The 13,654-nt window shown below is 35.7% G+C and overlaps 1 protein-coding gene across 1 annotated transcript in view; it reads left to right on the top strand.

Moving 5' to 3' along the window:
• Positions 1-9,707, top strand: part of LOC107596739 (receptor-type tyrosine-protein phosphatase alpha-like) — a 12,663-nt gene extending 2,956 nt beyond the window's left edge. The window contains exons 2-10 of the mRNA XM_016287536.1: positions 1,373-1,463; positions 1,889-1,989; positions 2,305-2,403; positions 2,984-3,121; positions 3,216-3,342; positions 5,498-5,649; positions 5,739-5,927; positions 6,063-6,229; positions 9,659-9,707. Coding sequence (XP_016143022.1) covers positions 1,373-1,463; positions 1,889-1,989; positions 2,305-2,403; positions 2,984-3,121; positions 3,216-3,342; positions 5,498-5,649; positions 5,739-5,927; positions 6,063-6,229; positions 9,659-9,707 — 1,113 coding nt within the window. The remainder of the gene's footprint in view (positions 1-1,372; positions 1,464-1,888; positions 1,990-2,304; positions 2,404-2,983; positions 3,122-3,215; positions 3,343-5,497; positions 5,650-5,738; positions 5,928-6,062; positions 6,230-9,658) is intronic.
• The last annotated feature ends 3,947 nt before the right edge of the window (positions 9,708-13,654 follow it).

Raw genomic sequence — 13,654 nt, 5'->3', positions numbered from 1 at the left:
TGAGTAAAGGCCAGCAATGTGAAGGGCGTGAGCGGTCATGTCACAGTGCGGTGCATTAGAGCGGCTTCCTGTGAGCACGCGGGCTGCGTCTCAACACCTTGTGCGCTATCTACCTAGACAGCATTTCAAGACATCACAGTTTCACGGTAGTTTTTATTTTAGGCACCATATGCGTTTCAAGTCCTGTCACCCTAAATGTCATCTGATCCCTGCCGCCTTCAAACCCCCCCCCGCGTGCATCTGTGCTACTCAAACATGCCGTCGAGTTAGGGAGCTCGCTAGGTTTTGACACACCTCCATGCACTGATATGGTTTCTGAGAACTGACGAGCACTTCCCAAGAACTGAAGAACCGAAGCTGTCAGTTCTTCTATATAACTCAGCCAGATAGTCCTACATGCCCAACCCCTCCCCCCCTTGTTTGGCTGAGTATATTTTATTCTGACCGATTTATTTGTTCTTTATTTATATTTGAATAACATTTCCTCCTCCTTTTGTCATATTAAAATGATAAAGTAAAGTTTCTATGCAGGTTTCTACATGTCGTGTAATATATGAGCGTGGAGTGGTGTTTTTTCGTTTTCTTTTTAAAGGGATGGCTCTTCAGTGTTGGGGGTAACGCATTACAAGTAACGCGAGTTACGTAATCAGATTACTTTTTTCAAGTGACTAGTAAAGTAACGCATTACTTTTTAATTTACAAGAGAATATCTGAGTTACTTTTTTTCCCAATTTATTGATTGACAGCTCTGGTGTCCCCATGTTGAGAGAAATCAGATGTTACTGTAGTTCTAAAATAAATATGAATATGCATTAATTCATCTCACTCACAAAAAAAACAGATTCAGTATTCCTCAAAATGAATAAAAATAATGCAACTCAGAATATGACGCAAACCTGCAATAATTAAATGTTAAACAACACAAATGTCCTTTATGTATTTAATCCCATTCTATTAACCGATGTCTTTGCTTCTGACCTTCGATGATCCAGTTCAACCGTACTAACAAGCACAAATTACTCTAGACGAACATTTGTGTGTGTTGAATGTCTTCTTCTGCGTTCTACTGTACGGACGTAAATTAACTTTCCCTTCAGCCTGAGGCTTATTCATTTCACTTTTGGTGTGAAAGGCTTTTATATTTGCCAAAAATATAACTTTATTATTTTAAAAACAAACAAGCAAGCCCTGTCCAGAGTAAAAAAGTAACGCAAAAGTAACGTAACGCATTACTTTCCATAAAAAGTAACTAAGTAACGTAATTAGTTACTTTTTTTACGGAGTAGCGCAATATTGTAATGCATTACTTTTAAAAGTAACTTTCCCCAACACTGCTCACACTGATGTTTGTTATTTTCTAATCTCTTTCTAGGAAATCCGTAACCAGTCGCAGGAGTGTCCCTACAAAGTGGCAAAGTTCCCAGAAAATCGCAATAGGAATAGATATAGAGACGTCAGTCCCTGTAAGTTTCTTCCATGTGAACCCACTTTAACAATGTTTCACTCGTTTTGTAACCTTGCTCTGAAAAGGACAGTTTACTTAAACTTGTATCATTATTTAACCAGCGTCATTTTGTTTCACATCTGTATGACTTATTTATTTTTTTGTCGTCTGTGAACCAAAATAGGAAATGTTATAGCCTCAGGATAACAACAGCCACAGTCACCATTCACTTTCATTGTATAAAGGAAAAATGTAGTGAGAGTCAATAGCGACTTAATGTGTAAGGCAGCCATACAGATTTGAATGACAGTGATTATTTGTTTTATGAAACAAGTCCTTAAAAGCTTTTTTTCTGTGAGCTTAATCTTGATTTCAGATGAATTGAACACAGATTGCCAAAATATTTGTCGACTCTCCCTGAATAACCTGAATTTTTGTGTTAAGATGATCACAGTCGGGTGAGATTAGAAAATTCAGAGAATGACTACATAAATGCGAGCCTAATTACCATGGAGGAGGCCCAGAGAAGGTACATATTGACACAGGTATGGCAGTAATGGAAAAAGTAAGTCCACTGTTTGCATTTAGCTGACTTGCATTGATGTCCCATGTGACCTCAATACAAATTTACATGCGGTTCTTATATACCAACAAATTTGATTTACATGTTTCCCCTGTTTTTATTGAATTTGTGTTTAGCATCATGAAACCTGTTTTTTTTAACATCCTTTACAGCCTTTTGTAGAACAAAGAAGAATGTCTCGAAGATTGTAATTGAATGTTACATGCATTTCTTTTGCATTGACCAGCTTGTTTGTGTATTCTCTAATGTAATTGCAGGCACTTTTCTCTTTCTGCAGGGCCCACTGAGGAACACTTGTGGTCACTTCTGGCAAATGATTTGGGAACAGCGTTGCAAAGCCGTTATTATGCTTAACAGAGTTATAGAAAAAGGCTCGGTGAGTGAACACAAACAATGCTTGTTCTTGGCCTTGCGTTGTTTTTACATTTATTAACATTTTTGTTTAAAAGAAAGAAACCGCTTGGGGTCCGCAAGTTGTTATATTTAAAAAAAATATCACTACATTTATTTAGCAAGGATGCATTAGTTGATGAAAAGTGATAGTAAAGACTTTTACCAAAAAAAAGTTAAATTTCAAATAAATCCTGAACTACCTATTCATCAAAGCATCCTGAAAAAAATGTGTTATGGATTCCACAAAAAATATTAAGCAGCACAACTGTTTTCAACATTAATAATAATAATAAGCAATATTTCTTGAGCACCAAATCAACATGTTAGAATGATTTTTGAAGACTGCTGATAAACGTAATTTTAATATGTAAAGTATGCAGTTATTTAAAAATGTAATAATATTTCGCACAATTACTGTTTCAAACTGTATAATAAATGCTGATACCAAACTACTTGGGGGGGGGGAGGTCATTAAGCTGATGAATAGTAATGTGGATTTGCTTGCAATCCACAAATGAATTCATTTTGATAAGTTTTTTGCTGTTTTTGTTCAATCTGAACAGGAGAAGTGTGCGCAGTACTGGCCATCAGAGCAGGAGCGAGACATGGATTTCAGTGACACTGGGTTTGTGGTGACTCTGGTGTCTGAGGATGTCAAACCAAATTACACAATCAGACTATTAGAACTCAGAAATGGCAAGGTGAACGTAATGTTAAATTATTACGTCATTGAATACTTCTCTAAACAAAACATCAAAAATAAATGTGGTTTTAAATTTTGTCCCATATTTTTAGACCGGAGAAACCAGAGAGATCTACCATTTTAATTACACAACGTGGCCTGATTTTGGCGTGCCAGAGTCCCCAGCATCATTCCTCAACTTCCCTGTAGCCGTTGGACCCAAATGCCCCTGTCTCCTTGGTTTATGACCTGTCTTATGCCCACCCCAGCATCTAAGTAAATCACACAGCAGCAATGAAGCTTTTGCTCACAAACACCGCACACACACACACACACACCATAAGCTGCAGAGCATCTTTCGCTGGCAAATTTGTCCCTCGATGTCTCTCTGCTAAGCATATACTTATGATGCACATATAGTCTCAAAAGAGTGTGGGCGACTACATTCTGCTTGCATTCAGATTGGTACTTGCAATCATAAGTTTAGGTTAATCATAAGCAATTTGACATTTGTCTCACACAGAATGTATGAATTAGGTTTTAAAATGCTGTCTCAAAGCATGCATTACAGACACTATCAGGCAATGAAGATCTGTTCTCTTTGCAGTATAGTGACTTGTGGCTTCACTCAACATTTCCAGCTGTTTTCAGTGCTGTTCTCATATGTTTTGCTGCTGTTTGAGGAAAGAGCTATTTAATAAATTTGATATTTGTTCTAATTACACAAATGCACAGCTGTCACTTAAGAGCTGCATGATTATAGGTACAAGCCAGGATATAACCAAATATTCAAGACTGGGAGGGGCTAAAGGTTCTTCTTGCAATTTAAAAAAGTCATACTGCATTCTGAGTAAATGAAAGGACGCATCCCCCATAATGACTGCGTTCACATGCACATGAATATTAATTCGAATTTGGTCATATTCCAGTTTTGTGAGTGTCATTTAAACATATTACCTATTTATTTATATGTGATTCTGGGTGATTTTAGATTCAAAGCATAGTCGAGCATATTTCTGGAGCAAGATGATGACTCTTTTCTTTACTGCAATTTTAAAAACATCACAGCCTACATTTTGCAAATTGCTCTTGTGCTATTAAGAACACAAATGAGAAGTTAGCTGATCAAGTTACTGACTAAAATTGCAAGAATGCACAAGCAAACATTTCCAGTATTTTCAGAAAAGAATGTGTATATTCTGATTACATATACATATTCCAATAGCTGAAGAGCATAGTTGATTTTATCAGACGATACCGTGATTATAAATGAGAGTGACTCCTGGTAAAAGGGGTCGTGTTTAGTCACTATTTAGTGTGGTATTTTTTGGACAATATTCACTCATCATGACAGTAAAATAGGGCATTCTAAGTCAATATACTGCAGTATTTCCTCTCTCAATCAGTAGAAAATATGGTCAACACCAGGTCATGCGTAAAAAAAAATAAAATACCGTCATGTACCATGAAACCGGTATAATTTTGAAAAATACCGTGATATAAATTTTTGGTCATATCGCCCAGCACTAGGCATTACTATATAAATGCTTTAGTTTATTTAAAATGAAGTCATTGTGGATAACATTCAAAGGAACTTTTGAGGTTGAGTACAAGTTAAGCTCTACTGGTAGCATGAAAAAATTATTTCGACTCATCCCTGTAATAAAAATGTTTACAGTAATGAAAGTCTATGGGGCAAGTCATTGCACCAGGATAAATGTTAAATATGCACTGTTTTAAAGGTACAGGCACATGGTTTAAATGGATATTTTACCCAAAAATGTAAATTCTGTCATTTAATCACCCTCATGATGTTCCAAACCCATAGTTCTGTTCATCTTAAAAACATAAATGAAGATCGTTTTTTTTTTTTTTTTTTTTGTAATGTGGGAGATTTCTGTTCCTCCATTCAAAGTCTATTCAACCAAAACTTTAAGAAGTACATAAAGACACTGTAAAAGTAATCCATCAATTGGTTTGAGGATTATTATGCTTCTGTGGAGACATACTCACTTTATATGATGAACAGATTTAATTTAGGCTCTTATTCACGCATAAACATTGATCAAAGTATATAAATACAGCACATCAAATATGGTAAATGGAAGCTGAAATGTACTTATGACATGATCAAGTGCGCGTGTATTGATCATTGTTTTCAATTTTTCAGCTCCTTTAGTCATAACCATGTAATGAGCAGTTGAACGAACCACTTTTTTAAACTTTGAACCCAGAACATTCCTTTAAAGGAGTTGTTATTCTCTAAGCATCATTTGTTACAAAAGGGGGGATAAGTCTTCAACAAAGCTTTCTCATCCTCCTCATTTGTCTCGGTAACTTTGGATTTTAAAAACCGCTTGCCTAAAACAAAAACTCAGGATCTTACTACTTCCAGCAATCCCTGGAAAGGCAGAAGACGGCAGAGAAGGAGAGGCTGTTTTTGGTATATGCCAAACAGTGGTGGCAGGAGTTCTTGGAAATTCGACCCTCACACCAGTCCAAGCTGGTGAAGATCTTTGCACAGGTGACCTGATGTTACTGAGCAATGTACTGTTGAGTGTTGCTATATATTGGTGATTTATTCTTGTTCATAACAGTATTTGCTTCAGATGTTTTATAAAACGTGTGTTTCCCAGGATGAAAATGGTGTGAACCGACCTGTGTGTTCATATGTACGGGTATTGCGTGCCGGCAGGTTGCTTGAGAGTCCGCGGCAGGCGGCGCGTTTCGTTAGCCTGTTAGCTCAGGAGAGAGCACCTGTGGTAGGAGGAGGAGTTCGGCAGGAGCAGTGGTGCTCTATGATGGCCTTTCTGTGCAGAAACAAGGTAAGACACCCTATTATATGCTGAACCTGAATAACCATAATCTAGAGTACAACCTTAGAATTCATACTTGCTATTTTTATGAACGTTGATAAACAGGTTTGATTTTCATTTATTACCATGTGTTTTTGTTGTCAGGGCGACTGTGAAGATCATGCCACACTTCTGTGTAGTCTGCTGTTGGGATTTGGACTGGATGCTTATGTATGTGTGGGCACCAAAGCCAAAAACATTCCATACACCTGGGTCATGACCTGTGGTACAGACGGCTCCATCACCTTTTGGGAAAGTTTCACTGCACACAGGTAAAAATTCATCCATTCTAACTGCCCCTAAAAATTACTTAAAATGTATACATTTAGGCTTTTTTAGTTAACCACTTACAAATGTGCTTAATGGCTTTGCTAATATTTCTGACTGTTTAAAAAAAAAAAAGGTGAATTATTGTATTGATTATGATTACGAAATGTCACCCACCTTACAGTTCTACTTCCAAGCAAAGTTTCTCTTACAGTTGATTAAACATTACAATTGGATCGCACTATGCTAAACAATTTACAAAAACAGTCTTTGTGAAATATTTGAATGTTTTTAGATTTTTTTATGCAACAAAACTATTTATATACTAAATTCATATTTATTAATCTTTCGAATTAGCTTTTATTTGTATATTTTCAGTTTGTTTTATTTTTAGTTTGTTTTAGGGCTGTCAAAATGGCTGAAAAACTACATTCAAATTTTTTACTTAAATATTATCAGAATTCGAATTATATTCTAATTTAAAATGTTTAATTTCAGTTAGGGTGAAGAAAAGGTTTTTGGCTTTTCTCCTGAGGCCACAAGAGGGCGCATCGAGCAAAATATTACTAATGCACGTTTATTCAAAGCATAAAATAACATGACAATCTGTGATTAAAAAGTGCATAATGTTTAAAATAATGTTTTTAAACCAATTATAATTAAGATGCTTAAACAACTATAAACAAAACAGCATCATGTATGTATGTATGTATGCATAGTTTAATACAGAGTGCCGAAAGACAATCACACGAGTTGCAGTGGGATGGGGAAAAAAACCCGCCATATTGTCTCGAGATATGCTTTTTCAAAGTTGAACTTGCATTAATTTTACATGGCTTTCTAAACATGCCGAAAGACAATCACACGAGTTGCAGTGGGATGGGGAAAAAACCCCGCCATATTGTCTCGAGATATGCTTTTTCAAAGTTGAACTTGCATTAATTTTACATGGCTTTCTAAACATGTGGCTCTTTTGTGCGAGACGCGAGTGCAACGGTGATAGACGTCCCTCTAGAAAATGCGTGAAATATGCGTTCTGTGTGAATGGCTTGGTTTAAGTTTTGACGTAAACAAGATCTTCTCCGCATTGATGTTCTCTTTTCCCACAATATTTGAAATTAACAATGCAGCGGCGCCGCATCTAGTGGCTTCAACTGGATAGGCTAACAAAAACATTATAATGCAACGACACTTACATCGTCATCGCATCTCGTGCACCACTGATAAGGCTGCCTCCTTAACACACACCTAAAATTTGAATGCAACGTTTTTGCATTCGGCGAATATTATATATATTTTGTATAGGCTACTTTCTGTTCATCAAACAATCCTAATAAAAACAAATACAAAAATATATTAATATAAACAATTTTCAATTGTGATGATAAGAAAAGATTGAGCACCACATCAGCATATATGATTTTTGAAGGAAATGACACTGAAAACTGGAGTAAAATTCAGCTTTGCCATCACGGGCTTAAAAACAATCTGTAGAAATCAGTTATCTTAAATGTCATATTTCACGGTATTACACTGTATTTCACTGTTTTTACTGTATTTTTTAATCAAATAACAAATAAGACTCTCTCTCTCTCTCTCTCTCTATATATATATATATAAATGATAGTGTAGAATTAATATATAATAATAAATAATGATTTTTACAACCAAAGCAGGGAAAACAAAACAAATCTCTGTGCCAAGGTATCTTTCATAGCACCCGTGATTTTTGTACCAATTTTTCATGTCCATCTTTCATCTCTGTGTATTTTTGTTTTAAACGTATAAAGATGCTGTGATGTGTAGCCTATGGGTGTGCAGAAAAAAAAATGATGTGACATAAAAAAGAGAACTTGAGGTTTACAGAAGAAACATGCTACATCACCCAGGGCAGTATGGGTAATAAAGTCATTAATTCAGCTGATTAAGTTGGCCTTTGGGTTAAAGAAATATGAATGGAACTCATTTCATTTATAAATGTCACTGCTTTTACAATGTTTAAAGTAGACAGTCTGTTCTTTTCAGATGTGCTGTTCATTAAACAGATTAATAGATTTTATTCAAATGTTAGTATTTCTGCATTTGGCAGATGCTTTTATCCAAAGCAATTTACATTGCATTTGAGGTATACATTTTATTTGTTCATGCATTCTCTGGGAATCAAACCCATGATCTTGGTGTTGCTAGCATCATGCTCTACTGTTGGAGCTATTTATATTTCATTTAATAAAGGATTTGTTAAAACTTAAACTATTTTGTTTGACATTTTGTCCCCCTTGATATTTACGTTCATGTATAATTTGATTGAATGCAAGCAAGCCAGGTTAATTCAGGGATGTGGCCTGTTTAGATATCAATAGCCGCTTTTTTAGTTTTGCATAGATAGTAACGCAAGATGGATGATCAAACTTTATTTAAACTTAGTCATATTGTTCGTACTGCATTATGGGTAAATTGCAACAATCCCAATTAAGCAGCTCAAATCAAAGCATGCATGATTTCAGTTTAAGAGCAACTGTCAAATTAAGAAGTGCACAACAAAATAATGGGCCACATAGCAAATTTCAATAACACAAAAAAGTGAACTGTGACAATGCAGTGGTATACTAATGTTTTGTTTCACATAAATAACTAGCTGCGAAATGAAAACCAGACAGATTTGTACACTGATAGTAAAACAGAATTGAATTCAAACAGATAAATAAAATAAAAATAAAACCCAACAGCATTAATACAGCTTAAGTATTAAAACATTAATTAATTAACTTAAAACATTGCTTAAGTATTATCTTGAACAATGCAAATTTTATAGTATGTTATTAGCCTATTACAGCTGGGATTAATTCTGTTGTGTTTCTGTTTTTGATTAAAACAGGAGGAAAACATTTTTAAGCAACTGTAGTTCAACATATTTTTATCATTGGGGTTTGAAAAATTGCATGTTTTTAAAAAAAAAACTTTTTATATTGTTACACATAAAAATGCAGATATATATTTTTTTATTGCAAGTACTGAACACACACACACACACACACACACACACACACACACACATGGGGTTTGAAAAATTGCTTGTTTTTAAAAAAAAACCTTTTTATATTGTTACACATAAAAATGCAGATATATATTTTTTTATTGCAAGTACTGAACACACACACACACACACACACAAACAAACAAACAAACAAACACAAAAGGACAATTGTTTGTGCTGTTTTACATCCACTTGATAATATTATGTTACATTGAGTCCAGGTCTGAATGATGCAGGTATTTTTTATTTTCCAATCAAGGAATATTTTGATTTGACAGGCTGTTCTGCACTTCATCAGCTCTCTGACGAGCAGCACTATTGATATGCCTCTCACAGGAGCGGAGGTGACCTCGCGCAACTTCAATTCCGCCTGCATTGTGCTCCATTGTGTACATCTCAGGAGGGAAGCAAGAGTGCCGTGTTCGCTTCAGGCACAAGTCAAGTCCTAATAGCCCACCGCATTTTCATATCCACAGAGCGTGTGTAACTTTGTGATTGTACTTTAAAAATGGCAGAAAGCTGGGGAATTAATCTAATTCGACATCAGTGCATTTATGTAATGCGGCTACAAACGAATTGAACATTAGTCATTTAGTGGCTGCAGAGTGATAATTCCATTTAATGTTTAATAGTTATGGGATGGTGATCACACTTGGGCAAGGAAGTAATTTCAAAAGAATGAAAAATTCCATTAAAAGAATGTTATCTGTTGAATTAGCAATGAAGGCCGGGGTCTCTGCTGGTTTGTATTTTGAGTTGACTGACATTCTGCACACATTTCAGCATTGCACTTCTTCCCCGCAGATCATCTAGCTACTAAACCTGCATAAGAAAACACCACTAAATAATACAGTGCTCTGTTGTTTGCTTTATATAGTTGCAGACTTGTGTTGCTCATTTAAAATAACTCATATTTTGACATCTAAGACGTGAACATTTAATCGATTGCATTTTAGTTATTCAGGTGTTTAGAAAAATACCTAAATATGGTGTATTTGGTAATATTATTGTGATTAAATATAATGCAAGACATGCATAAATAAGTAAATAAATAATGCACTGCTCTATTATATGTATTGTGATAGAGAAAACACAGTGATATTCTGTCCAGACTGTTTGTTGATGGCACACTGATACACACTCTGGTAAACACATCTCACCTATCTTTAAGAGGGCCCTTGTGTCACGAAAATAGACTTGAGAGATCCTCTCAGGAAACACAACCCCCTTTTGAGGTTCTGTGAGGTAAGCGTTGATATTAAGAAGCATAAAATCTGTTTCTTGGGTTCAGCTTCTCTTACACTAGCAGCACAATCACTGCTGACAGCACAGAAAGCAAATTACAATCTAAACATCCATCATTTAGCAGTGACAGCATCGGGGCCAGGCCATAGAAAATGAAAAAAGACACTAACTTAAAGCCTTTTTTTATGACAAAATGCAATTAAATATTTGTATTACATCAGCACTTGGGTCATATTTGTACTTGAAACAGTTTTGTAAATCTCACATTAGGTCAGCTGATCTGTTTGTGAAAAGTGACATTGTGTAACCTTAAGTATTTATTTTTTTTGCATGGACTGCTTTAGTTATGGATTTGTTGTATGGAAAAGAGCTGCATACAAATTCTTTGAACGTTCTCCTCTTGTGCTGTGCAAAAAATAATAGACTTGAAAACAACATGCGGATGAATAAACAACTTTCATTTTTGGGTGAACCATTCTCTTGTGAAAAAGAAGTACACTTTAAAATACTTTTATATTTAATAGTTTAACGTTTTGGACAGCTAATTGAATTATTAAATGCAATTAGCTTATTTTTTGACCCATTAAGACTTAATTAAAAAAAATTAATTATAATCTTTATTTGTAATTTCATAACGATTAAAATTGAAATGATTAATACTATTTTTATTACATGTGGCTACATTGTAATTGTAATTGAATATAAGTTATTGAATAAACATTTTGAATAAGAATGGTTTAAAATATCACCTTTTATTCAATATTAATGTTACCTTTTAATTTCATATTAATGTCACCTTTTAATAACAATAATATTTTAAATAATATATTTTATTTCATTATTAATTGCAAGTACGGTTTTTATATACTTTAAAGATCTGAAGAACACTATATGTGCACATTTAATACAATTAAGCAAACACTTTTTTTTAAATTGAAGGTTACTTGGCCATTTTTTCACTGCTTTTTGGAATACTTGATTCTAATTGGCTGCATTCAGTTACTGATAGTACTGAAAATGAACTCATTCTAATGGACTATTTTTTATTAATAATAATATAATATACTAGATAATATTGAGTCACTTTCCATACTTAACCGTTCTTTCTTTCTAAGTCTTAGTGCGGTGCAGCGAGTGCTAGCGTGCAGCAGCCTCTTCCCTTCAATAATGAAAATATCACAGGAGACCCAGAGGGGGGCTGCTGACCTTTATCGGGCCGGTGCATTATCGCCACGCTTGCTTGCTCTTTCGTAAAATGCCTAGCCACACTCTTCTCCCCGGGGCAATATGGCTGAGTGACTGCAGTGGATTGAGTGCTTGTAGATCCATACCCTGTGTAAATAATTTATCACCCTCAGATGCTGCTGAGGACGGGGAGAGGGGAAATAAGCAGCAGAGTCTGTAAATGAAGAAAGGGCTTATATTTGTGCACTGCAATGCACTCAATTACTGACTTAGAAACGCTGGGAGAAAATTAAGTCGAGCTTGACGGAAACAAAGCAGCATTCGCTGTTCTCTGGTCGGGTTGCTTGATGTCGTGGCAGAGGATTCAAAACACATGTTTATGGTATAATAGTTTTAGGCATGTTAAAGGAAGATAAATATCATCTCTGGTGACTGAGATACATAATTTGTAATATTTTGCAGAGATTTAGAGGTATTGTCAATTTGTCATTGTAATGAATCAACACAAGACCGATTATTAGCCTAAATATAAAACTAATCAGTTCTGGTTCTGGATGTTCATTGGTTGATACAGTGTTCCTACATCTGTTCTAACATAGATGATATAGAAACATGTATCACACGAAACACCTGTTCACATAGCTACTGTATAAGTCCCTGAAGATCCCACATAAAATAATGTTATATATTTAAATATTATTTTAATATAAATGAGCAATATCACTCGAGTACGAGAGCGATACCGGCTCTATATCAGCATGGCTGTGATTAGGCCAGAGGCACGAGGCCGCAGGCTATCACAGCCGCTGATATAGAGCCGGTATCGCTCAAGTACCAGAGTGATATTGCGTTTATACAACAGTTCGACGGAACATGTGTGTAATTAAACAAGAAACAACGGAGTGCCTAATAAAACCCTCTTTTGTGCGGAACTACTTCCTTCCGCCACGGAGCCAAAGCTCAAGTTGACAGTTAAACATACGTCACTTTTAGAATTGGTATCAAGGGCATGTGCTGCTTCAGTTAGGTTATTAGTGAGAAATAATGAGGTTATAAGAGAGAAACAATGCGGCAAGACGTGCATCCAAATGAGAGAGAGAAAGAGACAGCGAAGCTAGACGTTTCTTCTTATATTAACTAATGTACTCTACCCTACTCTAGACCCGGCTAGAACAAGCGGAGTGAAACAAAATTGTGAAAGGGCGTTCCTGTAGCGATACCAGTACAATAGGGCCTTTCACACCGCTTTAGTTCCAGAACTAAATATACAGTACTAAAGTACTGGGACGATTTTGCGCAAACTATTTCCCAGTTCCCATTAAAGGGTTGCATTCACACCGACAGTGTGTACTAGGAAATTACGTAAGCCGGTCGACAGTTATGTCATTTGTGTGCGGCGTTCAACAACGGAAACAAAGAAGAACAACGTTAACAGCAGGATGGAGGACGCTGTGATCGGAGCTGTGTTTTTGTTGTGTCTCGTGGGTTTCACAATAATGGACATGGAATGTCGATGTATACGTAAAATGATTGAAAGAACGGAAAAGAGGACTAAGAATGAGGTGCATTTAAAATAGGTGCATTTTAACAATGTTTTCTCAACGAATCCTGGACTCCTGCTCGAAATTATAAATTAATAAATTAATATAATGACAGCTACAAAAAATCCCAACAATAAGCCCTCGAAGCTGTTGTCGTTCCATCCTGACGGATGACAGCTATGAGCGGAATTCCAGAAAATAAACCGTCTTTTATTGGCTGTTAAACCGCGATACTAAAATCGCGCCCAGTTCCGCGGAGCGAAAACGCCAAAAAGTGGGTAGTTCCACAATTAGTTCTGGCACTATCATGTCAACTATTTTGTTTCTCATCTGTTCTTGAAATTTCTTTAGATCGCGGCATGATGTGTTGCTCTTTAAGCATGCTTCATTTTGTCAGACAGGTTCTATTTAAGTGATTTCTTGAT

Source organism: Sinocyclocheilus grahami, unplaced genomic scaffold (genome assembly GCF_001515645.1).
Source record: "Sinocyclocheilus grahami isolate Dianchi unplaced genomic scaffold, SAMN03320097.WGS_v1.1 scaffold222.1, whole genome shotgun sequence".
In the NCBI taxonomy this organism is placed as follows: Eukaryota; Metazoa; Chordata; class Actinopteri; order Cypriniformes; family Cyprinidae; genus Sinocyclocheilus; species Sinocyclocheilus grahami.
Note: the sequence above shows the minus strand (reverse complement) of the source record. Positions and strands in the feature narration are given on the sequence as shown.